Genomic DNA, 27,415 nt, shown 5'->3' on the forward strand with positions numbered 1-27,415 from the left:
AATTATTATTTTGAATGCCCTTAGGTTCAAAAATAGCTTTAGTGTATTTGTGAATGTTTGTTACGGTGGCAAAATACCATTTCATATAGTACAGTATTAAAAAAATAAAATTATTTCACAGAAAAAATGAGTTTGAACCATCTGTGCTTCCAGCTTCGGCGCACGCGTATTGCGTACTTTGTACCCGGCTGTTGCTGTGAGAGAAATCAATATGGCTGCGCTTGGTGTCCGGTGGGTCCGGGCTCTTTCCAAGGGGAAAGGGACGGGGGTAACAGCCCTTATGTCGATGACTAGGGCAGGTCAGTTTCTTTTTTTTTTTTTAATTGCAGTCACGTCATTTATGTTAGAATGTTGGTAATGTTTTGCTGGGCAAACTTATAGAAAGACACTCAATGAGGGTCACTGTAGTACTTAGTATCTGACTGCCAAGCAGTAACCTTGGGACGCTTAACAATAACAACAAACTAATTCATTTTAACATTATATGACTTCGCAACCCTGCTGAAAAATAACTATTAAAAAAAGTAAGCATATCAGTTAAAGAAGTACGAGACAGAGATAGACATTATGTAAACAGTCTCGTGTTATAAAAATTGGTGGTTTATTATTTGTGTTAATCTAGCTGTACAATATTTGCTGGATGTTAATTGCAACATACTACTCACGGTTTACAGACGTAGGTTAAAAGCAAACACGCATTTGATTGAAAAAAAATAATAACAACCTTAAAATATTATTACATTCCAGCTATATTGTATTGTAAAGTTTGGATCCTGAAATTTGTGTAAAATCTGTAAACTCAACTCAATCTAGTAGTCTATTCAAGAGTACAACGAGATGGAAACATATTCTCACACTAGCGGTCTGCCATTCAGTTTTTTGGGTTTTTTTTTTTTTTTTTTAACAGTGAACATAATGATTCTACCTGATCAATCAACTCTTGGGGTCACTTCGGACTACAAACTGCCATGCAATGGCAGCCTTTTTTTTCCCATTAAAAGAAAATAAACACCATATGTATTCTGTCATCTTAACTTTTACAGCCTCTGGAATTTCTAAGGATATGCTACCAGGACCTTATCCAAAGACACCTGAAGAAAGAGCAGCTGCTGCCAAGAAGTATAATATGAGGGTGGAGGACTACGAACCATACCCTGATGAGGGAAGGGGGTATGTTCTTTTGAGAACCATTTAAAACATGTTGTAAAGATGGAGCTGTGGGATGCTAGTAATGGAACATTGTAACTATTCATCTGACGGACTACTACTACTTTAGAAAATACTGCTGCCTGTCTATTCTCATTACTGTACCTAGTATAGGTTTAAGGTATATACTGGAAAGGCTTTACCCACTTACACCAGCTACCTTGATCCCCTAGCTGGAGGAGCTGCCACATGCTTTATTGGCATTGCCTGATATTTGTTGGAAAGCAGTACTTGTAATTATATCATGAACCACAGTAAATAGTCAATCTTATTATTCTACAGCTATGGCGACTACCCAATGCTCCCAGCTAAATCACAACATGAGAGAGACCCCTGGTATTCTTGGGACCACCAAGACCTGAGGAAGAACTGGGGAGAGCCGGTATGAATTAGCTTCTTCTTCTATTTCGCCGCATGGCATCTTAAGAGGTTCAACCCATGTACTACCAAATGCCTAATGAATGTGTTGCATATATATAAATATATATATATATATATATATACACACACACACAGAGGTTACATTTGAAATTCTTCAGTACAGCTGTACTTGTCTGTCTTAGATTTTGTTTTTTACATTTATAATGACTTGAAGATTTATGGTTTTAATGTAGACTCTATGTGGTAACTGAAAAATAACTTTTACTGTGGGAAACAAAATTATAATGTTTGATATTCTTTAGTAAACTAGTTTGATTATAGAAACCAACTGGTCACTTAATGTGCTTGGGGTTAATGTTGGCTTTCCTGCTAGATGCACTGGGATTTCGACATGTTCATCAGGAACCGAGTGGATACATCTCCCAGCCCGGTCCCTTGGAATACAATGTGCAAACACTTGTTTGGATTTGTTGGCGTTATGCTCATAATGTTCTGGCTTGGGGAAACATTCCCAGCCTACCAGCCTGTGGTAAGTTTTAAAGGAAATGATTTTCTTAAGGACTCATTTTAGGCTCATTTTACAACTGTTTCCTTGAGCATCAGAATGTATTACTTTTTTTAATAAAAAAATATTTAGATCTCTGTTTCTTAAAATGAAGATTTAGTATTGCATATGTTTTAATGTTCTTTTTAATCCTGAGGAAAAATATTAGTGTACAAAATTAAAACCTCAAAAACAACTATTGACAGGACTGTGCTAAGATGATGCTTTCTTTACAATTAAGTATGGGTATTTAATGTTATCCTAACTATATTCTTCTGTTTACATATACTTTGCATCTGCTAATGTACATAACAAATACATCAGTAAGAGCAAATGTGGTATTTCTTACTAGAAATACCACTAGGGGAATAGTGTTTCAGAGGGCAGGTTAGTGGTGTACCAGATGTACAGTACTCAAAGGATACAAATTATTCTGAGACCTTATTTAGACCACAGGGTGCTTTAAACTTCTGACTGAAACTAAAACTGATTTACAGTGAATCTAAACAAAAATAATATTTAGGATCACTCTGGTATATTAAGTTAACTGGTGTTTCATACATATACCTATTTAAATTTGCAAATGTATGAACATGCTGAGAATTAAAAATGTTTTTCTTTTACAGGCTCCCAAACAGTATCCCTATAATAACCTGCATCTTGAAAGAGGAGGTGACCCCAACAAACAGCCTGAAGAATTGAAACATTATGAAATCTAACAGTGGTATATTAAACTGAGCAATTGTGATGCTTAGTTTTGTTATGCTGTCTACATTCACAAGTCCAGAATTCTAATAAAAATGTTACTCAGACCATGAGCTACTGTATTATGTATAGATTCTTGTATTCTCTGCTGTCTGTCATTGCCACCAAAAAATCATTCGGAGATTTCCAAATCACCTCCCCTCCACCCCCCCACCGCCTCCTTAGAGGTACTCCTATAAAAGTTTCCATGAGCACTGTGTGTGTTTCTAAATAAACCAAAGGGCCAAATTGGCCCCAATAGCTTCTGGTTCACCTTTGTTCTTTCTTTTTTTGTTTGGTATCACATTAAATAATTTGTAATAGCCAGTGTCAGTTAGTTTTATTGGGTGATACACACTTGAACTGCAAATTGTCTTTGTCATACTATGAGATAGATGGATCATTTGGAAAATGTATTCAGTTAGTTAAAATGTTAATCCAGAGCGGAGAAGCCACATCTTTGCAAACTGGTTATAGTGTGTAGTTCAGTTTGGCTATTTCTGTAGGTTTTATCTTTGTGTCTTCTGTTAATTTGAGACAAGAGGAAACAATCAAATTATAGAGAGAGATTTCAAAAACAGCAACTAGTTCTATATCCAAGGAAAATTGATAAATAGCTACAATGCATTTATATATATATATATATATATATATATAATTTATTTATCAAGCCTTTTTCAATCAACTGCTGGATGAAGGCCTCCCCAAGATTCTTCCACAAAAGCCTGTGGGCTGCCTCCCTCATGCACGTTGCTCCAGTAAATGGTTTTTGAGTTATATTTTATTTTTTTCCCCACGTCGGCCGCCGTAGCGCTGAAAGACTACACATCCCATCCCAAACTGAGGGAGTTTAGGGGTGTAATATTAATATTTGTGTGCATAAAATAATCAGAATTGGAGATACAGAGTACACCGAATACAACAGTAAGTATTTTATTATTGGTAGAAACTTTAAAGTGAGTTATAGTGAATTGAGAAACGAACATTCAAATTAGAGACGTGTGGCAGCGAAAACAAGTGGCCGGGCCTGTGGTACTTACACTTTTTTAATATACATATTTTGAGAAATAAGTTTGTGTTTTAATGGAATTGTTTACGATAATAATAGTAATTCTCCATGCAAGTATTCTGCAAAACAAATATTAATAATTCACTGCAACAGTGTGTCCAAAGCTGCTGTTTCGGGCCTTTAATAACTCCTTTTATTTTATACAGTCTTAAATTATTAGTACGTTAAGTATTACATAAAGACGCTTTCTGAGTCGTGAAGACACTGACAAAACACGATTCACAAGATCAGAACGTATATGTGAATAATAGTTTATAAAAATGCCTAGACATTTTTGTCATATATATTGAAAATTCACATGTATGTGCCGGTAGCTAAAGAATAGTGATCCAGAAATGTATGTTTAAACTAACAGAATTCAGAGACACGACAAAGTCAGATTGCCAGCTGGAAGAGAGTGTGTGTACCATACTTGTCATGGCGATTTCTGATGCATACTGTGTGTAACTTGAAGTGCTGTATGGAGTCGTAGTAGGTTATAGTTTTACTGAAATACTGTGTACATGCTAGTAGTGGAATGACGTGCTAGGTATTCTAGTGAATATAGTTAATTAACAAACTAGAATAGGTGTTGATAAGGGTCACACTCGAATCAAAGTGTATGAGAGAGGTATAGTCACACGTATTTTTGTTTGTCATTTTTCATTTGTCAACACATAAAATCAGAAGTGAGGGATATGTCTTATATTTCAGGGTCATTTGGTGTTAAGTCAGCAGAATATTTTAAATCTTATGTTGTACATCTTGCATTTGTCAGTTCAATGCTGCGCCCTAATATGACAAAGCTAAGAATTTATTACAGCACATTGTTTTTTTTTGTTTGTTTGTTTGTTTTTTGTTTTTTTTAATAATAATAATTATATATATTTTTTTACATTAATTGTTTTCAGCACACCCACAATGAAGCTAAAAGAAATTCAGAGAACAGCCAATCAGGCATGGAGCCCTGCATCCCGGCATCCTACCTACTTAGCAACAGGTATTTAAAAAAAATAATAAAAAGCAAGAAAACTCTGTTTGACACAGTGTTTAGTTAACATCAATCACCAAGATTGACTTTGATGTGCATACAGGTATGGAACTTTAAGTGTTTTTTTAATTTATATTACATCCTTCTTCAAGGTACATCTGCCCAACAGCTAGATGCATCTTTTAGTACAAGTGCAGCCCTGGAGATTTTTGAACTGGATTTCTCAGATCCTTCACTAGACATGAAGTTAAGAGGTTCCCTTTCAACCACAAACAGGTTAGTAGTTGTTTTTAGAGCAAACTCTTGACTGGAGGGTCGTGGGTTCAATCCCAGGTGGTGGACACTGCTGCTGTACCCTTGAGCAAGGTACTTTACCTAGATTGCTCCAGTAAAAACCCAACTGTATAAATGGGTAATTGTATGTAAAAATAATGTGATATCATGTAAGTCGCCCTGGATAAGGGCGTCTGCTAATAAATAAATAAATAAATAATAATAATAATAATAATAATAATAATAATAATTGGATACCAGCTAAGGCACTGAAAAGGAAGGGGGTGTAAAATATCAAAATTGAAGTTACTTTATGCCACAATCTCACAATGTATATTTTCATATTTCAGTCGGTTGCTGCAACTTTAAAAATCTATATACAAAACAATTTTTCTCATCGTAGGCCATTATTTTATATATTATTATTTTTTTGTCTAATATCAGTGACTTATCGGTATAACAAATGTACCATTTTCATTGAAAAATAGTCAATATGGTATTTTTATTTATGCACTGGATCCAGGCAGCTTAAAAGCCAATCAAACTAGTACTCTGTTTGTGTGCTTTTAATAAAGGCAGATTGTAAAATGAAGTTAATACATGTTTTGTTTTTTTTTGTTTTTTTTGCTTTTTTTTTTTTAATATGTGCGATTTGTATTTCTCCCTATAGGTTTCACAGCCTGATCTGGGTGAATTTCGGAGCAGTCACAGCAGGATCCTCAGGGATGCTTGTGGGTGGGGGTGACAATGGAGCTGTCACTCTCTACAACCCAACACAGATACTGGCTTCAGAAAAAGAGGCCATCGTAGGACAATGTGAGAAACATACAGGCCCTGTCCGGACCCTTGACTTCAACCCCTTTAAGGTGTGACTACAGCTGAGCTCTTTGCCTGGTTTGTCTCATGTCTAATACCCCCACCGCCCAAAAAACACACAAATGTTGTAGCTCACGTCTATCAGAAAACTTCGCCTTTCGTACCATAATCAAAAAAACTATTTTATAAAACCTTATTTGTCGAATAAACTGCTTTTAATGAGTTGACAGTACAATGTCATAAGAGAAAACAGAATACTAACTTATAACATTGTTGAAATTATTGTAGAACTTATTATTGTCAAATTATTGTCATTTAATATGTTTTTGCCTTTTTTAAGAGTAACCTTTTGGCCTCTGGAGCCAATGATTCAGAGATATATATCTGGGACTTGAATAACTTTAGTAATCCAATGACACCAGGGGCAAAGTCACAAGTAAGTACTTTTTTTCAATCACTGTTAGTGTGCAGTTGTTGTTAAGTTCCAAATCAATCTGATAATTTGTAATGTAAGCAGATATTTTGGTGTCTGAGAATAATAATTACACCATGTAAACGTATTGTGATAGTATGCAAACATTATGAAAATGAGGGGGGGGGAGAATTTCAGAGCTTAGTGAATCTTCTGTGATTAAACATATAAACAGTAAATAAAACACAAGTAGCCCAATGTGATTTGGTTTGGACCCCATTATCCTGTTAAGTAAAGACAAATAGGCAGACTTTTCTAGGGTTTAAATGTATCGCATACAAAACAGCCATGTTTGCCGGCTTACAGAAAGCCACTGCCACAATTCAGCAGGAAAGCGGATCTGCCTGAACAGTTTTTGGCATTAGATTCTGTATTAGATAAATATGCCACTAGAGGGTAAAATCACATAATTTCAGGAGAGCATATATATGCAATGTTCTATTTACCTGATCTTCAAATGTGACAAGATAGTAAATCCAACATATGATGTTTTATAAGCGTTATTTTATCTCCTTTGTAGCCTCTTGAAGATGTCAGTGTTGTTGCCTGGAATAGGCAGGTGCAGCACATCCTTGCTTCGGCTCACCCCAGTGGTAAGGCAGTTGTGTGGGACCTGAGAAAAAATGAACCCATCATTAAAATCAGTGATCACAGCAACAGAGTAAGTCCACTTGATAAATGGATTAGAATCCATGCCAATTTATATTGATTTAAGTTTAGTGAAGGTGATGGTGCTGTTGTTTTGACATCATCTGTGGGCACCAGAATCGGGCACCAGAATCTGGCAACGAATGATGGATGAAACAGAAGTTTACAGTTTACTTTTCTGGATTTTACGTAATCAGTGCGTAGTCAGTGCCATGTGGTGACAACATGCACACAACTCTATGTTTGAGGTTTGCAAATGGGCTCTGGAAATAGCTGAATATTGCAAATGAAACACACCATGCCATGCTGTGTAGCTATTTTGCCTTGAACCATGTCATGGGGTAGTAGAAAGAGAAGATTGTTTGCAATTTGTTTGAGTTTTATCCATGCTTGTCTGCAGATGCATTGCTCTGGGATGTTGTGGCACCCTGAAGTGGCCACTCAGCTGGTGCTGGCATCAGAAGATGATCGCCTTCCAGTAATCCAGATATGGGACCTGCGGTTTGCCTCGTCCCCTCTAAAATTGCTGGAGAACCACACAAGGTAAAGAGCAAGTAGTTAACCCATTGACATCATTAACAATGACACGCATTAATAACAATGCTCATAAAAAATGCTTAACCCCAATCGTTAACACTGCCCAGCAGGGAAAAGTAAAGCATATGAAAGTCTAATTATGTATCTTTTCAGAGGGATTCTGTCTATTTCCTGGAGCCAGGCTGACCCAGAGCTGCTGCTCAGTAGTGCTAAAGACAACAGGATTTTGTGTTGGAACCCAGGAACAGGAGAGGTGGGTCAGTTGATGCTTGAAAACTTATTTTATTGGCAATTACATTTACATTTGAATGTTTTATCATTCATTTTGTGTAAGCACATGTAACATTTTCTGAAGTTGATTGCTGTTATTTAGTGCCAGTTGCTTTTTTTGATTGAAGTCCTATTGTTGACTATCATGTCATTTTTTTCAGGTGATTTATGAATTGCCAACAAGCAGCCAGTGGTGTTTTGATGTCCAGTGGTGTCCCAGGAATCCTGCCATTCTCTCTGCTGCCTCATTTGACGGTCGGATAAGCATTTACTCAGTAATGGGAGGAAGCCTAGATGCTCAAGGACAAGGCCATGTTGATAAGGTACAGTTCACAGCATTGTTTTTTGTTGTTGTATTTTCCAATGAAAAGAAAAAACTTTGAGTCAATGATATGCCTCCATGCTGGGACTAAAAGAAGTGCTTTGGTTTAAGTTCCTCTTTACAGATTTGGGCTAGTGATAAACCAGTGATGGAAGTAAGACTCCTGTTGTAAAGCAGTTTCACCGATCCCAGGTTTTAATATGTGCTTGATTAGCCACAGTGTATAGGTAACAAGCTCTGGTGTGTCTTATTAAACTTTTAATTAAAACCAGGAATGGATCAAACTGCTAGTCTTATTTCCATCCCTGTAAACTTTTGCATAGGCTATTTTTGTCAGTACCTTTTCAGCACACAAGTCATTACCTGTGAGCAGTTCCAGTTTTGACAAATGAGAATGCTGACTGTAATGACAGAAGTAAGTGAAGTATTCAGTATGTCATACATTTAAGTAACCTCAACTACAGTATGTTTTTGTGACTGTTTACATCATTTGGATTCCCATTACCTTCCCTGAACCTTTTGAGCATAGTTTGATTTGCATATTGTTTGGCTAAAGTGTCTCCGATTTCATGACAGTGCTGCTTTTATTCTTCTTTTTCTCTGTAAAACAGGGCTATTGGTCAAACTAAAAATATAAGAATACCAAAACAGTATAAAACATTTTTAAATTCATATTTTCACAGAATTAAAAATCACTCTTCACAGTGAATAGGAGATTCATTTCTAGTTGTGTGATATGTTCATTTGGCAAAAAAAAAAAAAATCTTCCAGGGGACAGCTTTGGATAAAAGAATGAACAAGACCCATAAACATCTGTCTGCTATGGATTTTAAAATAAATGGTCATATGTTAATTAGAAAAGGGGTTGTATCCCTTTTCTAACATTTTTTTTCTTCCCAGTAATTAATCTCTGAAAACTTAAAGAATGAGTTACAGCTCTTAAACTGATATGGTGTCTGAAGTATTTTAATTAAACTTGTGTAGCCAATGCTCATGCAGTTTCCTTGTGGAGTATGATATGAAAAAATCATATTCCGTTGTCCATTTGATAGTTGGTTGCACACATTACTATACTGTTTTAATTAATGTGTGCAGATCTCTTCCTCGTTTGATGCCATGGACCCTTTTGGAACTGGGCTGTCCCTCCCTCCTCTGCAGGTTCCTCAGAAGGTGGCCCAGATGAAAGTCATTCTTCCTCTTAAAAAGCCTCCTAAATGGACCAGGAGGCCTGTGGGGGCATCATTTGCAGTAAGTAATCAAATAATATACAGTGTTTAAAAAAAAAAAAAAAAAGTTTTACTGTAGAATTTTGAGTTCATTCCATTTAATTTAAGAAAATGCAAGCAAAAATGATTTAAAATAATTAAGGAAATATGTTCAGTTGATGAGCAATAATACTTACTAGCATCAATACTTTGTGTATGTAAAATCTTCAGTTGTATTGCTCAAAATAGAGAGTGATTTTGGAGCAAATTATTCAGTGAATCTAAATGCAGAATGAATCGTCACACAACTAACTGCAGTGTTAACAGTTTGGTGTTTACATTAATCTGGCCACTTAAGAATGTACCCTGATCCTGTTCTTATTCAGTTCGGAGGGAAGCTGATAACCTTTGAAAATCCCAAACCAGCACAAGAGCAAGTGCCGCAGCCCATTCCACGTCACGTGTTCATCAGCCAGGTTACCACAGAAACCGAGTTCCTCCAGCGCTCCAGCGAGCTCCAGTCAGCACTGCACACTGGAAGTTTATCCAGCTACTGCCAAGCCAAGATTCAGAAGGCAGCAACGGAATCTGAAGAGAACATCTGGAGCTTTTTAAAGGTATAAATGTATTGTCCTACACCTTTGTGTATTATCATGCTATATTCTAAAGAGAACAAAAAATACGCAGTTGTATGAAACAGGAACTGTAAAGTGAATTGCCTAAGATGGCACGGTCAGGGTGAATCAGATGAGATTTTAGGTCATGCTTGTTGGTATCATTTTCTTACCACTAGGGTTCACTGTTTCCCCAGCATAGAATTAATTCAGTGACTGCCTCAGATCAGAAAGATGTCTGCAGTTATGAGTGCTGGATGCCTGTAATGTTTAGTTGAAGGCTACATTTCATTCTGGTTCATTTTACTTGTAGGTTAACTTTGAAGATGATGCTCGCAGCAAATTCTTACAACTTCTGGGATACAGTAAAGAAGAACTGGAGAAAAAGGTAAATCATGTGAAAATGTATTAATGTGACTTATTCCCTTCAGACCCTGAGGTCACCATTGTGGCCGTGTCAGTCATGGGTTTTCACTCATAGGTTTCCTGATACAGGTAAAAAAACAGGACTGAAGATTATATATATATATATCTATATCTATATAGATATAGATATATATATATATATATATATATATATATATATATATATATATATATAGATAGATAGATAGATAGATAGATAGATAGATAGATAGATAGATAGATAGATAGATATATGGTAAACTGGCATTTGAATGCAATATCCTTTTCTAAATTTTATTAAACAAAACAGCTTGTCTCCAATTAAATATTCTTTCCATCCTAGATTGCCTCTTGCTTAGGAAAAAGTCTACAGCCTAACGGTAATGGGGTTGATGCTAATGATCTTGCAGAAAAAATACAAATTTTATCTGCTCAGGTATGTTTTTTTGGCTCATCTTAAACTACCATGAATCATGTGAATGTATTGTAAGTTATACACTGGTTTAGAGAAAAAAAATGCCATGTCATAATTTATATTACAAAGTGCATTAATAGTCTGACATTGTGGCGGTGTATGTGACCACTAACACATCAGTTATCCATGCACAGAGATCGGACGAATCCAGTGCCGCAGGGGATACTTCATCATCCCCCACATCCTCAACACAGTCTGACTTTTTCAGCAATCTTCCCAATGACAAGCCCAAATTTCAGATTTCTACAACCACAGGTAAGTTCGTTTGTATCTACTGGTGTTTTAAAAATGTTCTTGTTTCTTGTTAGAGGTGCTAACAACCAGCTGATCTAGATTGAACCAATATCATGTTTTGTCTCCAAATCAATGTGATACATATTTATAATGGTGCTATAAACCCAACTCATTCGCAGATCATTTACACAATTTATTTGACTATACTGATTGGCCAAACGAGTACAGAATGGCCTTAAGTGGGTCAAGAGCTCCCGGCACATGGTTCAAGTGGAAATAGGTGTGTCTTGTTGAAGGTTTCTGTGATTTGAGCCACTGTAGCTTTATCTGTGTCTTGTCACAATACTGGCTGAATACCGCTTACAGCTGGAGGTTGTTTTTATTTTTTTAATTTATTTTTTCTTTCTTTCATTTGTCAGATACCGATGGTCTGATCAGCCAAGCACTCCTAGTAGGTAACTTTGAAGGGGCTGTTGATCTCTGTTTTAACAATGCCCGCTTTGCTGATGCTATTATCCTGGCTATTAGTGGTGGAGAGGAGCTATTGAAGAAAACCCAACAGAGATATCTAGCAAAGCAGAAAACTGGCATTTCAATGGTAAGTAAAAAAGCTTTGAGTCACTAGATCTGTAAATATGTATTGTATTTTGTTTAGAATAAAAGACTGACTAATGTAGATTACGTGGATCTCCAGCTTGTTTCCTCCATAGTTAACCGGAACTGGACAGATATTGTACAGTCATGTGACTTAGAAAACTGGAAGGAAGCCTTAGCTGCCCTCCTGACTTATGCACGTCCTGAGGAATTCTCGGAGCTGTGTGGTAAGAGAGCTGTTTGGGTTATTATTATTATTATTATTATTATTATTATTATTATTATTATTATTATTATTATTGAGACACATGGAAGTGTACTTGGCCAAGTTAGTCCATTGGTGATTTGGTTTTGTGAACACCCCCAGCCTTTAGCTTCTCTCAAGCTTCATGTGCCATCAACAAGATTCAACCAAGGCCTGTCTCTGCATAACTGCCCAAGTGTTGCCCAATGTTGTATAAGTGGCATGATCAAAGCCCCAGTGTTCAGGTGTTTGGTGACCGCTGATAATGAGATCCCTGAGAGGTTTAATGTCACTTGTCTGTTTTATGTATTTTTCTTATTTCCTTAGATATTCTGGGGTCTCGTCTGGAGCGTGAAGGAGAAGAGAGGATGTGTCTTTGGGCCTGTCTGTGTTACATCTGCTCTGGGAACATTGGGAAACTGGTTGAATGCTGGGTACTGAAAAATGAAACCTCATCACCTTTGGCTTTAGAGGTAATCCCACAAAGAACATTGTTAAGATCAATCTTAAAAAGGGTCCTCTGAAAGATGAGGGTTGATTTCATGTTCCTTTTTATTGGGCTGACATGACACTTTTTTGTGCTCTCTATTTTGTAAATTAGTACTCCACAGATTTTGTAGGTTGGGTTCGCCATTAAGTAATAGGTATTCAACAATAACTTGGAGACCTTGGATTCAGTTACTTTGTGGTTTAGTTCTCTTTTTGGTAAAATTATATATGTTTTCCTTTAAAGACTAGAGCAAATGCTTTAAAATATATGAAAACTTTGTGGAAAGTACATTTCTGTTGTTTCTTGCAGGATCTGGTAGAGAAGGTGATGGTTTTGCGCAAATCGATTGAACAGCTTCGTGGTGGCGATGTGGCAACTCGGAGCACTGTCCTGGCAGAGAAACTGACTCAGTATGCCAACCTGTTAGCAGCTCAGGGGAGTCTTGCTGCAGCCATGAGCTATCTGCCTGCAAGCAGCAGTCAGGTAGGTGAGATCAGGAACCTTTTTGAAAAATGGAGGTCAGTTTATGTACGGGGAGCACCAGGGCACAAATAAATTAGCAACACCATGAATGTCTCCCTATTAGCAGTGTTATTGTAGATGTTTTTTTGGTTTTTTTTAAACCCCTGTAGATCCTTATTTAATTTTTTTCTTCCTTTCTAAGGCTTTAATCATGCAGTTGCGGGACAGGCTGTTTCATGCTCAGGGAGAGGCTGTTGCAGGTCAGCAACCTCCTCCCTTCCCTTACAACAGAGTCCAGGTGGGGGGAGGCGCTCGCCCTGTTTCTACTGCAGCGCCAGTCCAGCAATCGGGCCACAGAACCCAGCAGCAGGTATGAGGAGGGCTGTGTAATACTTAGTGTGAGACTAAAGCCACCAGAAGGTGGCTCTATTGCACTTTAGGAGAAAATAGTGCAATATTCCAGCTCTGTAATATCCATTCTCAGTCTTGTGGCACCAAGCATAAAAGGAAAGCATTATAATTTATTGCCAGTGTGGTTTAGCAGTGGTTGCTTATTTTTTTAATAAAACATGTCTCCTAATCTTTGGAATAGATGGATATATAATGTAGTTAAAATGGGATGGGGCTTTTTTGTTTTGTTATGTGTACTGTTTGTGTAGCAGATTGGTGTGGGAATGTGTAGATGCTGTAGCCCAATTTTAGAGTTTTTTTTTTATTTTTTTTATGGGCCACCAGGGATTTGCATGTACCCTGAACCACAGGTTGGTAATTTATTATTATTTTTTTTTACAAAAACCTTTTGTAGGGCCCATACCAGCCTGCATTTCATCCTCAGATGCAACCTTCAGGGCGGCCTCCAGTTTTCACTCCACAGCCAACATCGACAGACTCCGTGCCACACTCTGGTATGCCAGCCATTTCCCATGGACCTCCTGCCAGCATATTCTCCAGACCACCGTACCCTCGACACCCTGCCACTGCTTCAGGTAACCATCTCTTTAAAACTGTATGCTTGTGGTTGATAACATATCTGTGTGTCTAGTAAGAAAGGAAAATGAATATCTCTGTGCTGCTTCTGTCTTCAAAATAAAATAACATCTTAGCTTGTGATTTTATATTAACCTGTTGACTAGAATGTGATATGTGGTTACCAGACTTATTACAAATTGACTCGATAAAACTCTCTGAGGACACTTATTTTGAATTCCAATGGTCTGTCAGTTTAAGATAGAAATTGTGTGTTGCAGGTCTTTCTAGGACAGTTTGGTTATTTGTGTCCACGTTTTGAGTAAAATGCTTCTGCAGGATAAAAACTTCATGATATAGCCCTACATTTTTTTAGTAGTGAGATGTACAGACATTTTATACAGTTGTTGTTGTTGTTGTTGTTATTATTGGCATCCATTTTAAAATACACATACATTATATATAGCTCAAAGTTTGGTTGTATGTGTGCACTGGTACAGCCACATGCTTAATTTTATTAATGGCTGCCAAATCTCTTTTCCAGCATTCTCTCAACCTTTCAGCCAGCCAGGAGGGCCTCCAAGTGGACAAGCAGCTTTTCCTACCCATCCTCCCTGCATGGCTTCCAGTCTATCGGGACCTGAGTCGCTTGCAGCACAGCCCAGTGGCCTACCGTCGATGCCTGGCCCTACTATGTCAGGGCCTACCTTTAGGCCTCCTGCCTCTGTTCCCTCTTACCAGCCCTCTGGTCCTCTCCCGCCATCCTCTCAGGCTGCTGGTCTTCCACCAATGTTCTCAGGCGTTGCTCGCACTCCGACCTCCATGCCAGCCTCACAGCCTCCCACCACCTACCCACTGGGACCTGGGTACCCACAGGGTGGCCCAGGAGCTCCTGCTGCCAAGACCTTTGCTGCTGCTTCTCTTCCTCCTCCTCCCACAGGTACTGCAGAACCACCTGTATGATTGAGAAGAGATTTGAGGAGTTTTAATCTATGCCTTCTATATGCGAAACAGAGAAGCTGGGCTTAAATGTTTAATGGGGTAGCAGCATTCTTTAGTCATACACATTTGTTTCCAGTATTTCAGTAGTCTGTAATAAGTTCATATGCACTGCCCTTCAAAAAGTACTGGGTAAACTTTGTTTTGCACCAGCCTGACCAAACATGGTTGGTCTGCCCTTTGCTTGAAACTGCTTGCATTCTTTTTCTATGTTCTTCTGGACACACACGATTTGCCACAGTGTAGTGTACAATATGTTTAGGGCTTCTGAATTTCGGTTTTAACCAATAAAAATAAAATACAAAAAAAATAAACTTGGTGTATATGCAATAAACACCGGAAAAACTGAAAATGGTTAATCAATTAACGTTGACTTGACCACTTTCCGCATGAAAAAAAATTAAATGCCTACACAAAATAAAATAATGATTTCCCGGTGCAGTTGGGCAATGTCCCTCCTTCCTGACCTCCTTCCGTACCTCGCATTGATTCGTTCTGCATACTTTAAACCAACCCCAACTACTGAGTGGCAGCAAATGCCTACATTTATATTGGAGGATTGTAACACGCTTGCAGGATTTAAAACTAGATTACAAGAAACTGAAGATTGTTCTTGCTCGTGAGATTTAAAGCTATATTCCAGTTCGATAGGGAGGATTTACACGCTTGTGGAATTTAAAACAGAATTGCAAAGTGTGGCGAAATGTAAATAAGAAAAAATGCCTACACACACAAAACCCCCAGAAGAATATGCCCATGACCATAAGGATTTTGTTGTGGAAAAAACGCAAAGGAAAGACAATTGAACTGTGCAAGTACTGTCGAGTTACTATACATATTGTGACAGAAAAAAACAAAAGTCCCTGAAAACAATAAATTCATACAGTATATAAAAAGTGAAAGACCTGAAAATAAAACTATTTACATATAACTCGAAAATAGCAAAAAATAAGTATTGAAGAATGAAATTAATAAAAACAGAAAGACAGAAGCGCCAAGAGTGTTTATATTTATGTTTTTAAAATCCATCTAATTACAGCACAAAATGGTGTGCTTGGTTGAAGCTTCCCCTGTTCATATTAGCAGTAAAACACAGCTATTCTTTTTCTTTTAGAAATATGTGGTGTTGTTTGAACACTTTGTCTCTTAAGTTCCAGACAGACACTGGCATACAAACAGTTGTTTCATAAAAAAAATAAAAAATAATAATAACTTTGAGATCCTGCATGGGAGAAAGGCCCATTCCAGTTCTACTTTCAATATACCCATTACCTTGATCCACCTTTTTTTACAGCTCTGACTGTATTAAATTAACTTCTTCCAAGTAAATTGATTTTAGGTTTTTAGTATTTTACAAAAAGTTAAATTGATTTGGGAAGTGTTTAATCAAGTGCTATCAAATTTGTATAGTAACCCCAGAAACATTTAACTTTTAATTTAATAGTAAACATATAGTTTGTTCACTATTGTTACTCATAGGATGGCATAACTGAATAACATATTGGTGCATACCCTTATAAAAGTGTCCCATAGCCCCTTAAGTTGTGTATATTTAAGCTGTTCTTCAGATCTCCCTGTTTGATTTTCAGGATACTTTCCTTGGCTGGAAAATCGTTGTGATGATGAAGGTGACAGAATAACAGCAGAGCTAGGACTTGGCTTTAGAGATTGTCGCAGCATTTTGATAAAGAGCTAGCCCTATTTTTTGTTTTATATAGGGCTTGACTTCTTTCAATGAAAATAAAAAAATTTCTGCTAACGCTTGTAGCTTTTTCCACGTTTTGGGCAAAATGCTTCTGCAGGATAAAAACTTCATGATATAGTCCTACGTTTGTTTTAGTAGTGAGATATACATACATTTTATGCAAATACTATTATTATTGGCATCCATTTTAAATGTGCAAATGTGGTTCATCATTTGAAAAGATGCCAAATCAAGTTGTTGTTGTTATTATTTATTTATTTATTTATTTATTTATTTATTTATTTATTTGGCATGTGCCATTATTCCGTAAATGGTGCTATTAATCTTAAAGCATTTTTTGTTAATAACTTAAGATAGGAAATACTTATGCAAGATTATTATTTCCAATCCCATCTACTTGTATAAACAAATTCCTAAATATTTCAAAAGTTTCCTGAAGTCTGCCAATGTGGAGAAAACTTTCTTTTTTTTATATAATTATTAGCTTGTCTTTAACTAACACTTAAAATGCACATACCTAACATGACCTTTTCAGGACTGTTAAAAATGCAGGTTCTTATTTTAGAATACTGTTAAATTAGCTAATCATTTAGAAATGTTTCTAAAATTTCAGCAAATGAAAATATTATTTTCAAGCAGCAACCACTGAATATTTCTCATTAGGCAGTGTAACATATCTATGCAAAAACATGTCTGGTGCATTTTCTGTAGTTTTTGAGAAACACATTATTTTATGAAGATGTGTCCCATTTTAACAACGCAGGCAATGGGATTTCTGCATACAAATCTTCTTGTGTTGGGCAACAAAAGGCAACCTTTTACATTAATACCAGGATGTGTTGCAATAATTTGCTTTTGCACCAAGGACTTTGATTTTGGCAACTGATATATCAGCAGCTTGATTGCTTTTGAAATGGTGCTGTAATGTTTTGAAATTCACATATATGCAGCTGTTCACGTTGAATAACTATTGCATTGTTTAGCAGTGCTTGGAATTGAAAGTAAGCTCTGCTTGTTTTGTGTGATCCACGCTTTAAATCTAGCTTTAATTCAGCTCATTTCAAATATAATTATATGTAATTTAACACAACTAGATACAAAATAAATATCAATGCATAGTAAATAATTTACATGATGTATAGTGTATACAAAAAAGACATATTTGCCATCATTGTAGGTACAAACATGACGTTAATTTATTTATTCACTAAAAACGAATTTTAAAGTTAAGATATTTTTATTAATAAACCATTTTTTCATGTTATGTCTTGCTTGATTTTCCTAGTCTTGCGAAATTAGTGAAGCTATGAGGCTTAATAATTTTGCCAAAAAAATAAAAAATAAATACAAAGCTAACATGTAAAATGGAAAAACAGGCTTATCTTTTCACCAACGCTTTCCTTCACTGAAAAAGTAGCAGACCTTCCAAATCTGTATGCATTAATGCAGCTAAGTGGCTGAGAACATACACACGTGTGGCTTGGGCTGTCTTGGGCTTATACTATGGTAGAGTTGTGGAACTAATTAGTTCCCTGTATATATTTTAGTGATTCTTTTTCATTCATTTCCAGGCTCTCAAGAAGGATGGAATGATCCTCCAAACGTGCGAGGAGGGCCAAGGAAGAAAAAGGTAACAACACTAATAACTACTTTTATTTTATTTGTTTTTAGCTGACCATCAATTTATTTCAGTGACCATACTTTATTTTGGATTGTTAAATCAAATGTTGCTTGAAATGTATTCAGAAAACCTCTGTTCAAAAATGAGGCGATGCTGGTGTGTCACACCATCCAAAAACAACCATATGCAGTAAAAGTACAAAGACAAACTTAAAGAAAAAAATACTTAAAACAAAATTGAATGTGTGATGGAATTCTACCCACCACTTTTCCAGCTTATCTGTCCAGTCTGATTTCACGCTGCAGTTAACCCAACCCCCTATTGATGTAGTGTGTCCAGAAGGGTTAAGCCACAAATCCTATTAGTCAGGGATTCTTGGAACCATTCACTGTAATTTTCGAGTTTTTGGGCACTTGCATCATCACTTCAGTGAGTCGGTGTCGTTTACATTTAGTATCATCTTTGTCATGAGACCAAAATTATGGATTTAGTACTTCTGATCCAATTCAATTATCAAAGTCCTGTATTTCTATAGTCTCTGTTTTTCTATTTAGTCCCAGTTAAAATAAGGCACAGGTTCATATTTTGTGCCCCGGGAACAACTGCTGCTCAAATTTCAATTCAGCTATACGTTAATGGCAGCAAAGTAGTTATTTGTGTTAACTTGTAGCCTTATAGTATGTAGGAAGGAGTCAGAAGGAGTCTGACAGGACCTAAAAGGATTATGTGATGCCTTATGTGCTACACCACTTTTTTGACTTATTCCCCTGCACAAGTTGCTTACTGGCTTGGGCCAGGTTTATTCTCTGGCCCGTCTTTTGTCCAAATAATCAGGAGGAAGTCCAGCCTTGTGGTTGGAATTAGAGGTCGAGACACAGAGTTGGGCAAATCCTGTTTTCAAATCTCGACTCAACTGTTGAATCGATGTTTGATGTAGGCTTGGCTTTTTGCATTACAGTTGCACTAATCTGTTTAATACTGGGAACAAGCAGAACCCCACAGAAACACAGCAAGACATCTTGCTACTAGACACCGAGATTGCAGTAGGTATTACAGTTAAGTTTAGCAGTAGCATAGCCTAGTATTTGACACATTAGTGAGGATGCCACTCAGGAGCTTTCTTTAATATCCCCCACAGGGGATGAATTCCCCAGTGCCTGGGTTATAGTGAGGCGGTTGTAAGTATGAATGTCACATGTTTCTGAAAAACGGCTTATCCAATGGTGATGAAACGTGGTATTAACATTGTTCAGGGTAAATTATTGATTAGATTCTGGGGATATATGGTTGTCCATATATTTGTCCATCTGTATGTCACACCTATTGTAGTATATATCTGGAAAACCGTTTATTTTGTTCTCAGAGTGTGGGTGTATATATAGAGGTGTTTTACATGTATCTTTAGAACACAAGAAGTTAATCTGCATACGGTAAATCATTTTAGAAAACTTTACAATGATACTAACACCTCATTTGTTTACCTAATGATGTCTTGGTCTTAAACAACTTTTTATTAAACTGCTCATTGTCATTTCTTCTTCTGTAATATTCTGTACATAATGTTGATACAAGTCATGGTCAACAATTTTTTCATCATACTTATGGCTGTAATTTTCTGGCAGCTTTTACTTTTTGGTATTTGGCAGCTAAATGGTTTTCACGGAAGTGATAGTTGTGTTTGTTACTGTGCAGGATTTACTTACCAGTACTAGTTTTAGACAAACTTTTACTTGTCTATTTATGTTTGTTGAAATAAATGTTGATGAAACCCAATTGTAGATGGTTAGAGTGGAAGTAGTTAGCTATGCTAAAGACATGCTTTTAGGATTGTCTGACATGCGGTATCTGCACACTGAATATTGAGCCCATTGTCCCTGGAAGAAACCTGGAGATCAAAACTTAAAAACAGCTCTTAAGGTTCTTAGCTAAGAATGGAATTAGCAGCAGATCCTGCTTACTAGAACCGGATTAGTTCATCATTAAAACCATTTTCTTTCATCTTCCCTACCCTAACAGAATTGGTCTTGACTAGACGGGTTAATGGAGTACAGTAATGTGTTTAGCAGCCGCATTATGTGCACCGTGGCTGAGGTCCAGGGCCAATTTGTGTCTATTTTTGGCTAATTATGACCTTTTTTCTTTTTTGTTCTTTTTATCTGTGAAGTACTTTGTTTTAATGCAAAAGTGTGACCTTTTTGTGGAAAAAAAATAATAACTATATATATACACACACACAGAAATTTAAAATGTCTTTGTTTTAAATATAATTTCTGAATGAGTAACAAAGTGGATAGGTGATGTGGTGTGTAGCACATGTGTGTACAGTGTCTGGAGATGGTTAAATATTGGACAGACATGAAGACACATGGGGCATGTTTTGAAGCATTTGTTTGTTTTTTTTAATGTAATTTATGCTAGCATGCTCATTCATCACCTTTTTTATTTCCAGGATTCACTTGTGCCAACTAATGAAAACTTGCTTCACTTGTGACCCTGCTCAGATGGAAGCTAAATATTTACCCTTCAGGATTAAAATGTTACCCCTCATGTATCATGTTTTGTCGTTTTTTCTTTTTGCACAGCTTCATGAGAGCTACACCCCACCAGCCCCCATCACAGCACCTGTCATGAACCTCTCTATGGAACACAAAGCACTCCAACCTCAGGCCTCTCTACCTCAGGAAACTATTCAGGCGCCACCAGGGGCACCTAAAGAAGCCAATATTCAGGTAAGGTGACAAAATTATGTTTTATCTGTTTTAGATAAAAACATAATAGGGGTGGTCCAGGCAGACTGTTTGTTTGTGTTTTTATGGTGCTTGTCTATTAAATAAAATAATTAATTTGTCCATCTTGGGTCAAGTCATGCCACTGTGGTATATTGAGGATTTCCATAGATGCTGGATGTTGGCAGCATAAAAATAGGACAGCAATGATTTTTATAAAGTGTTGTTAAGGCTGAATTGTTATGTTCCTGTTATGTAATTGGTTAGACTCTTCATCAACTACCAGCAGAGAAGATTGAAAAGAAGGAGATTCCACAAGAGCATCTAGTGTTGAAGACAACCTTTGATGGACTGTTAAAGAGCTGCCTCCTAGCTGCTGGTGACCCGGTATGTCAAACCCAACAGAACTAAGCAAGTGTGAGAAAGAGATGCAGATTTCAGTTGCACATCAGAAAATGTAAATGGGTACAATTCAGTTATCAAGAAACCCTTCATGTTGAAGTGGAAAAACATAAATCCAATAAAGGCAAAATAAATAAAGTGCTCAATTAAAAACAAACCAACAAAAAAAACACTTCCGGTGTAAACACTGATAAGGTGTCAAATCTTTTACTTTTGTTTGAAACACCTCTGTCAACGTGGCTTTACCACAGACTATAAAATAATCAAACGCCCCCTGTGCTGGTTTGATTGTGGGACACTCAATGCATTTACCTGACGGTCTAATTTTCTTAGAATTTAGCATTTAACCCTTTCAGGACCAAGCATTTTTCAGTGGGATGCTTCCCCCAGTACCAGGTGTGTTTTGGCTGTATTTGATTCTTTTCATATAAAAATTCACTAAAAATCCTTGGAAAATTGTGTCCTTTTTTTCAGAACACTCAGGGGAACGTTATAAAGTACTTCAGAAACCATGCAAACTTTTTGTCCCCCCCACCCGACAAAATATATATATATATATATATATATATATATATATATATATATATATATATATATATATATATATATATATATAATATATATTTAATTTCATGTAAAGTATTTTTTACTATGTATCCTGCTTAGAGATACATGTATAAAAATGTGTTATTCTGTGACCCGAGGTGACCTTACAATACTTCCTGAAAGTTTTGTTGAAAAATATTGATGTTTGGGCAAATTACAAGACATTGTTTCACATGAGTGATTGCAGTGACATAATACACGTTTATTCTCAGGGTCTTTATAAGAAATAATGGACACTAATCTCTATTTATTTTCTCAAAATAAATATATATAAACAAAATAATAGTTATTCATTCCATTATTAATAGTAATAAGGAAAACAAATGTACCTGATAACTTTAGTTCAAATAATAGTATCTGCTTATATCCATTAGTTTCTTGATATTTATAAATGTTGTAGAAACAATATATATATATATATATATATATATATATATATATATATATATATATATATATATATATATATATTAAAACACATGCAATAGAATACATGTTCTAATACAACTGTCAAATAAATCAGATTTACAGCGTTTTTCCATGTCTTTCTTACGTTTCTGACTAGTTTCTCTAAAGCAGGTTGTGATGTCTTTTCTCTCCGCGCTGCCAAAACATTCTCTGCCCTTTAGACACTAAATACCCCTCTTGGTGACATCTCACGAAAAAAATACCAGGAAGTGAACTTTAGTCCCTCCCCTATACAATATGTGTTTCAAGCCTGTACTGCAAAGTATGGTGGCCCTGTAAGTCATCATAATGAAGTGCGTTTTTTGTCGTGTTTACATGATCATGGTCCTAGAAGCCCACTTCAGTATGATCGTGTTAACACGATCCCGGTCCTTTTAAAGAGTTAATCAGTGTGGAGCTGAACATGGAAGATAATGTACAAAGTGTGGACACTTCAACTCTCCACTTTAGCAACTAGTAAAACAAAAAGAGTGGGCTCTATTTCAGAACAGCAGGGAGCTGTGTGGAGCCCCTTTAGTGTCTTTATTTGTAGATTTTTAAAATCATCCTTATTGCTACTGGTGATCTCAGAAGCCCTTATAAGGGGGCAAGGGATAAAGCTCTCATTGTTTCAGTGAAGCTTTGTAGTTACATATGAAGGGTTTCTTTTGTTACTTAACTAGGTACTAGTTCACTTAGATTTAAAATATATTAACTGGGTATTCTAACTCAACATCGAAAGAAGTAAGTTATGCAAAACCTGATAATTCTTAATGTAGAGGGCTAACTGATGTCAACTTGATAGTGGAGCCAGTGAGTAGGTTTTTCTTTCTGTTGTCACATTTTATATGTATTATAATATAATTCTGTCCAGTTTGGAGGGGAAAAAAGCTTGCCTACTGAGGTGGAACTGACTGAAGGCATTAACCCAAACAGAAGTGACTTTGCCTCTTACAGGTTTTACCTCAGACTTTATGATCAAATGTTCTGGATGTCTTTTATCACTTCCTTTTTTAGTTTTCATCATAAACAGTTTTAGTAGCTATACAACATTATAGACACTAAAGGAAAGAGGACCATTAGTTAGAAGCCTTGGCCCTCTTTCGTTCCCCTGCCCTCTTCCGTTCCCCTGCCTTTTCACTTCCGTCAGTAGCTTTGCTTGGTTCCTGTATCAATGGTACAGTACTTCCCAAATTTCTTAGCAGGTATCTTTTAATCAGTCCTTTTTGTAGTGTGCAAATTAGTTTGGTAAGTAAGAAGGGGTTAAAAAAACAAAAAAAACACTGCTCCTGAAATAGATACTATCAGATCTGTGACATCCAGTGTTATGTTATTTTGAAATGAGGTACATGTGTTTAAAACAATGCCTATATTTTAGCAAACGAAGAGAAAACTTGATGATGCTTCCAAGCGGCTGGAATACCTCTACGACAAGCTGAGAGAGCAAACGGTAAGAACAGTATCTGTTCTCTTTTGATGCTCACCTTTTTGTCTTGTGGTTTTTAAAGGAAAAAAGTACAGAATGCAATCGAAAGTTGATTTAAAATAAAAGCAGCACCTATTATTAAACATTTGAATTAAAATATAATAAATGTTTGTCTTTTTCTAAAATGGTGATGTCTATAGCAGAAACAGCTTTTCTTGTTTAATTGGATGCTGTGGGTCCCCTTCTTGCAGAAAACCTTTAACCTTTTATTTTGTTTAGTTTTTTTATACATTTCATGGATTTATACATTTCAGTCACACTTTCATCTTTGTCTATCCTTTCTCTTTCCCCCAAGCTTACTCCTAACATCCTCGGGGGACTGCACGAGATTGGACGCTGCATTGAGGGTCGAAACTACCAACAAGCACTTGCAGTCCACACTCAAATTGTTAGCAGCAGCAATTTCAGTGATATTTCTGCGTTCATGCCCATCCTTAAAGTGGTAATGACAATTGCTAATAAGCTCAGTATCTGAGAATAAAGAAGCAAAATAAAACCATGCAAACAGCTGTAACGTCCTTGCAGTATTTCAGTGTTACAAAGCTTTATATATTTGATAGTTGTATGTGGTTACTTAAAATGTGTGCTTTTGAAGTTTTAATAGCTATTATAGAAGTGAATGTGAACTACTGTAGTTACAGCAAACATTCAGTTTGTATTGTAAAATAAAATGCAGAAGTAAAATTGACAAAGTAAAAAAAGTGTCGGCTTCTAACTGGAGCACACTTCTTTACACATTAAATAAAAAAACTACTCCAAACGGGTTACATACTATTGAACTTCTGTTTATGTTTAAAAAGTACTCCAGAGAATTTTTAAACCTGTAGCAAACAGTTGTAAGGTGTATGATTTAAAATGATACACACCACATTTAAATAAATGGCTTAATTAGGAGGCATTAGTTGGCATATATTATACTACATATTATACTACACTTATATTCAAGCATCTTATGACTTGGAGTGCAAATTTTACTGTTTTCTTTGCTGTGACTTAATACTAATTGAGTGCTGCACCCATCTGTTGATAAGTGTGTAAGTCCGATTTGTCTATGGAAAGAAAACCTTTATTTAGTTTCCTTTTATTTATTTTTAAACTGCATACCTTTTCAGCATTAAACTGTGCCTCAGTTTGTTGTATGAATGTGCTGTTAATAAAATTAAAAACATAGCAGTCTAAATTAAACCTGAGCAGCAGAGTGTTGAACACAGTTGTTCTTTCAGTAGGTTCCAGTCTTTCTTCATTAGCCACTACAGATAACAGCAAAGGTTATTATTCAGAATATCACTTAACAATGAATGTCACTCAAACAGCTAGATATTGTCGTGAGGGTTTCCCTACATCAGTGTGTGATGCTGCTTTTTGGAAGTCCCAAGTGTTCTTGTTTTTGCTTCCTGCATAACTTTTTTTCCGTTTCTGTTGTTCTCTGCTGTCGCAATCTATTAAAAATACTGTTGTTCAATATCGGATAAGTGGAAAATGCTGCGTACAATGAGGAGACCAATATTAGTGACCCTAATTACTACAGCAGCACATTTATATTTGCACCGAAACTAGCACTTCTTAGCAAAGTCCTGTGCCATATGTAAAGGTAAACATTATTATCTGCATAATTAACATGATGGAGGCATCGTTTATAATGACCATCAAACACAGTCTTTGCTTGGATGTTGTTAATAAAATCTTAATTTTACAGTAGTTTTTTTTCTCTCCGTACATGAAATAATGCAAATTATTGCATCCTTCTGGTTGGCTTATATGTAATTGTTCTATCAATTATTCAATGATTCAGTGAACTCTCCTGTGCCCACATTTCCCAAGTTGACCATTTGGGGTGCTATGTATTCGTTTTAAAATATGTTTAAGTAAAAGTTGGTCAAATATCTTGCATATAAAGAATAATTATTGTCTAACTGTTTAAATGATGTGGACAGTACAAATTTGCAAAGAACAAATGTTATAGAAGGACACAGTTACAGTCCATTGAAGGCATTTAAATGAAGTGCCTCAGTGCTCCATTTTTTGAATATTTATAGGAACTGTTTGCCATTATTTTTCATTCAGAAATGTTATTAAAAATACATAAATAAATAAATAAAACGTTTCCAAATAAAGCATTGTCTTCTGTTGTTTTATATATATATATATATATATATATATATATATATATATATATATATATATATATATATATATATATCTTTTTTATAACCTACAGCAGTAGGTGTAAAAAGATTTTGAGGGGCAGGGGGCTGTTTGTGGTAATTTCATTTTATGAACCAGTGACATACAGTCCTTCACTATAGGAACTAATCATTTAGTCCACTTTACTGCAATGTGTTTCTGAAAAAGGATTGATTCAAATCTTGCTTAGCAGAGTTTTGTATTATGTTGGGAAGCAAATTGATTGAAAAATTAATCTTTTTTTTTTTATTATTATTATTATTTTATATGTACTGGACTAAGTGAAATTGTACAGGCCCAGGGATAACAAAACAAGTTATTTGTGGAATATTCTTTTCAGAGGTGGTTCTTAACACACAAAAGAACTATTGCATATTAAACCAGTGTCTTGGTTTAGAAGAGAAGCATTCACAAATTTGACTTTCCCTGTTATAGCAGCAGTCAGCTTGGGAATGACTACTATGGAAGCGTTGTTATTTATAACCAAGCCATTATTTTAAACAGTTGCTACAGTCATTCCTTGTGGGCCACCCCAAATGCAATGCTCCTACTGAAGTGTTGAGCATTTGAGGGCAACTTGAAGCTTTGAAATGGATCTTAACGGTAGTAGCTGCTGTTTGAAATGGGAGGTTTAGATTTGTAATGTATTTTGTAAATAAGATGTCAATAAGATGCTTCCATATTCTTTTTATTGTGGGGAGTAAGGTTGTCATGAAATCCACAGAACCAATGGAATGTAATCCCTTTTCAAATCCCATCGCATTTGGAGGGCCCTCCTGTTTTATGTTGCTGTGGAGTTGAAGGTTTTGCAGGTGGGGTGGTTGTTGGCAAGTATTTGTTTATTAAACCCACTTGTTTGGGTACAATACTTGAACTAACTTCTATTCACGAAACAGTGTGAATCCGTGCAAAACCTTTTCCCAAAGTCCTTTTGAAGACAACAGGCCATTGAGGGAGGAGGGGAGAGGGGATTAGCTTGTTCAGCAGCCACAGATTTCAGAGGTGGCTGATTAGCTCGCCATTCACTGTTAAATCGAGCAAAGGACGGCCCTGAAGGAGTGAAAAGAGCCAAATAGGTGGGCCAAAAATAAAAAATCCACAGGAAGCCCTATGCAGACAACGAGAAGTTTTCCCAACATTTTTTTTTTTTTTAGAAGGTGGTGTGAAAAGGAGATTAGCATAGAAAATGAAGAGGCAGTAGGATTCGAGGGGCAATTTGCTTAATGTTTTTCTTCAAATCCTTCCTCTAGTCCAACAAAGTTAATTAAACTTCTATTATACAGTAAGGGAACTTCCAT

General features: G+C 36.2%; 2 protein-coding genes across 4 annotated transcripts; both read left to right on the forward strand.

Moving 5' to 3' along the window:
- The first annotated feature begins 156 nt into the window (after window positions 1-156).
- On the forward strand, window positions 157-2,949 carry LOC117418495 (NADH dehydrogenase [ubiquinone] 1 beta subcomplex subunit 8, mitochondrial-like). The gene is made up of 5 exons (XM_034031620.3): window positions 157-299; window positions 1,044-1,170; window positions 1,489-1,588; window positions 1,961-2,116; window positions 2,758-2,949. The coding sequence occupies exons 1-5, from the start codon at window positions 212-214 to the stop codon at window positions 2,848-2,850; spliced, it is 564 nt and encodes a 187-aa protein (XP_033887511.3). The 5' UTR covers window positions 157-211; the 3' UTR covers window positions 2,851-2,949.
- Window positions 2,950-3,612: 663 nt separating this feature from the next.
- LOC117418431 (protein transport protein Sec31A-like) lies at window positions 3,613-26,047 on the forward strand. 3 transcript variants are annotated; one of them, XM_034031482.3, is made up of 27 exons: window positions 3,613-3,799; window positions 4,835-4,923; window positions 5,067-5,190; window positions 5,858-6,053; window positions 6,344-6,439; window positions 6,996-7,136; window positions 7,524-7,666; window positions 7,814-7,913; window positions 8,092-8,253; window positions 9,348-9,500; window positions 9,844-10,074; window positions 10,385-10,459; window positions 10,820-10,912; window positions 11,086-11,206; window positions 11,605-11,783; window positions 11,880-12,006; window positions 12,351-12,496; window positions 12,823-12,996; window positions 13,178-13,345; window positions 13,811-13,961; window positions 14,486-14,881; window positions 16,530-16,568; window positions 18,217-18,275; window positions 20,849-20,995; window positions 21,260-21,379; window positions 23,826-23,897; window positions 24,229-26,047. In XM_034031482.3, exons 2-27 carry the CDS (start codon window positions 4,845-4,847, stop codon window positions 24,406-24,408), a joined length of 3,672 nt encoding a protein of 1,223 aa, XP_033887373.2. In that variant the 5' UTR covers window positions 3,613-3,799; window positions 4,835-4,844; the 3' UTR covers window positions 24,409-26,047. The 3 variants fall into 3 exon arrangements, with proteins under 3 accessions (XP_033887373.2, XP_033887372.2, XP_033887374.2); XM_034031481.3 differs by having other exon boundaries at window positions 3,614-3,799; window positions 13,781-13,961; XM_034031483.3 differs by lacking the exon at window positions 16,530-16,568 and having other exon boundaries at window positions 3,615-3,799; window positions 13,781-13,961.
- The last annotated feature ends 1,368 nt before the right edge of the window (window positions 26,048-27,415 follow it).

This window comes from Acipenser ruthenus, chromosome 13 (assembly GCF_902713425.1).
Source record: "Acipenser ruthenus chromosome 13, fAciRut3.2 maternal haplotype, whole genome shotgun sequence".
Classification (NCBI taxonomy): Eukaryota; Metazoa; Chordata; class Actinopteri; order Acipenseriformes; family Acipenseridae; genus Acipenser; species Acipenser ruthenus.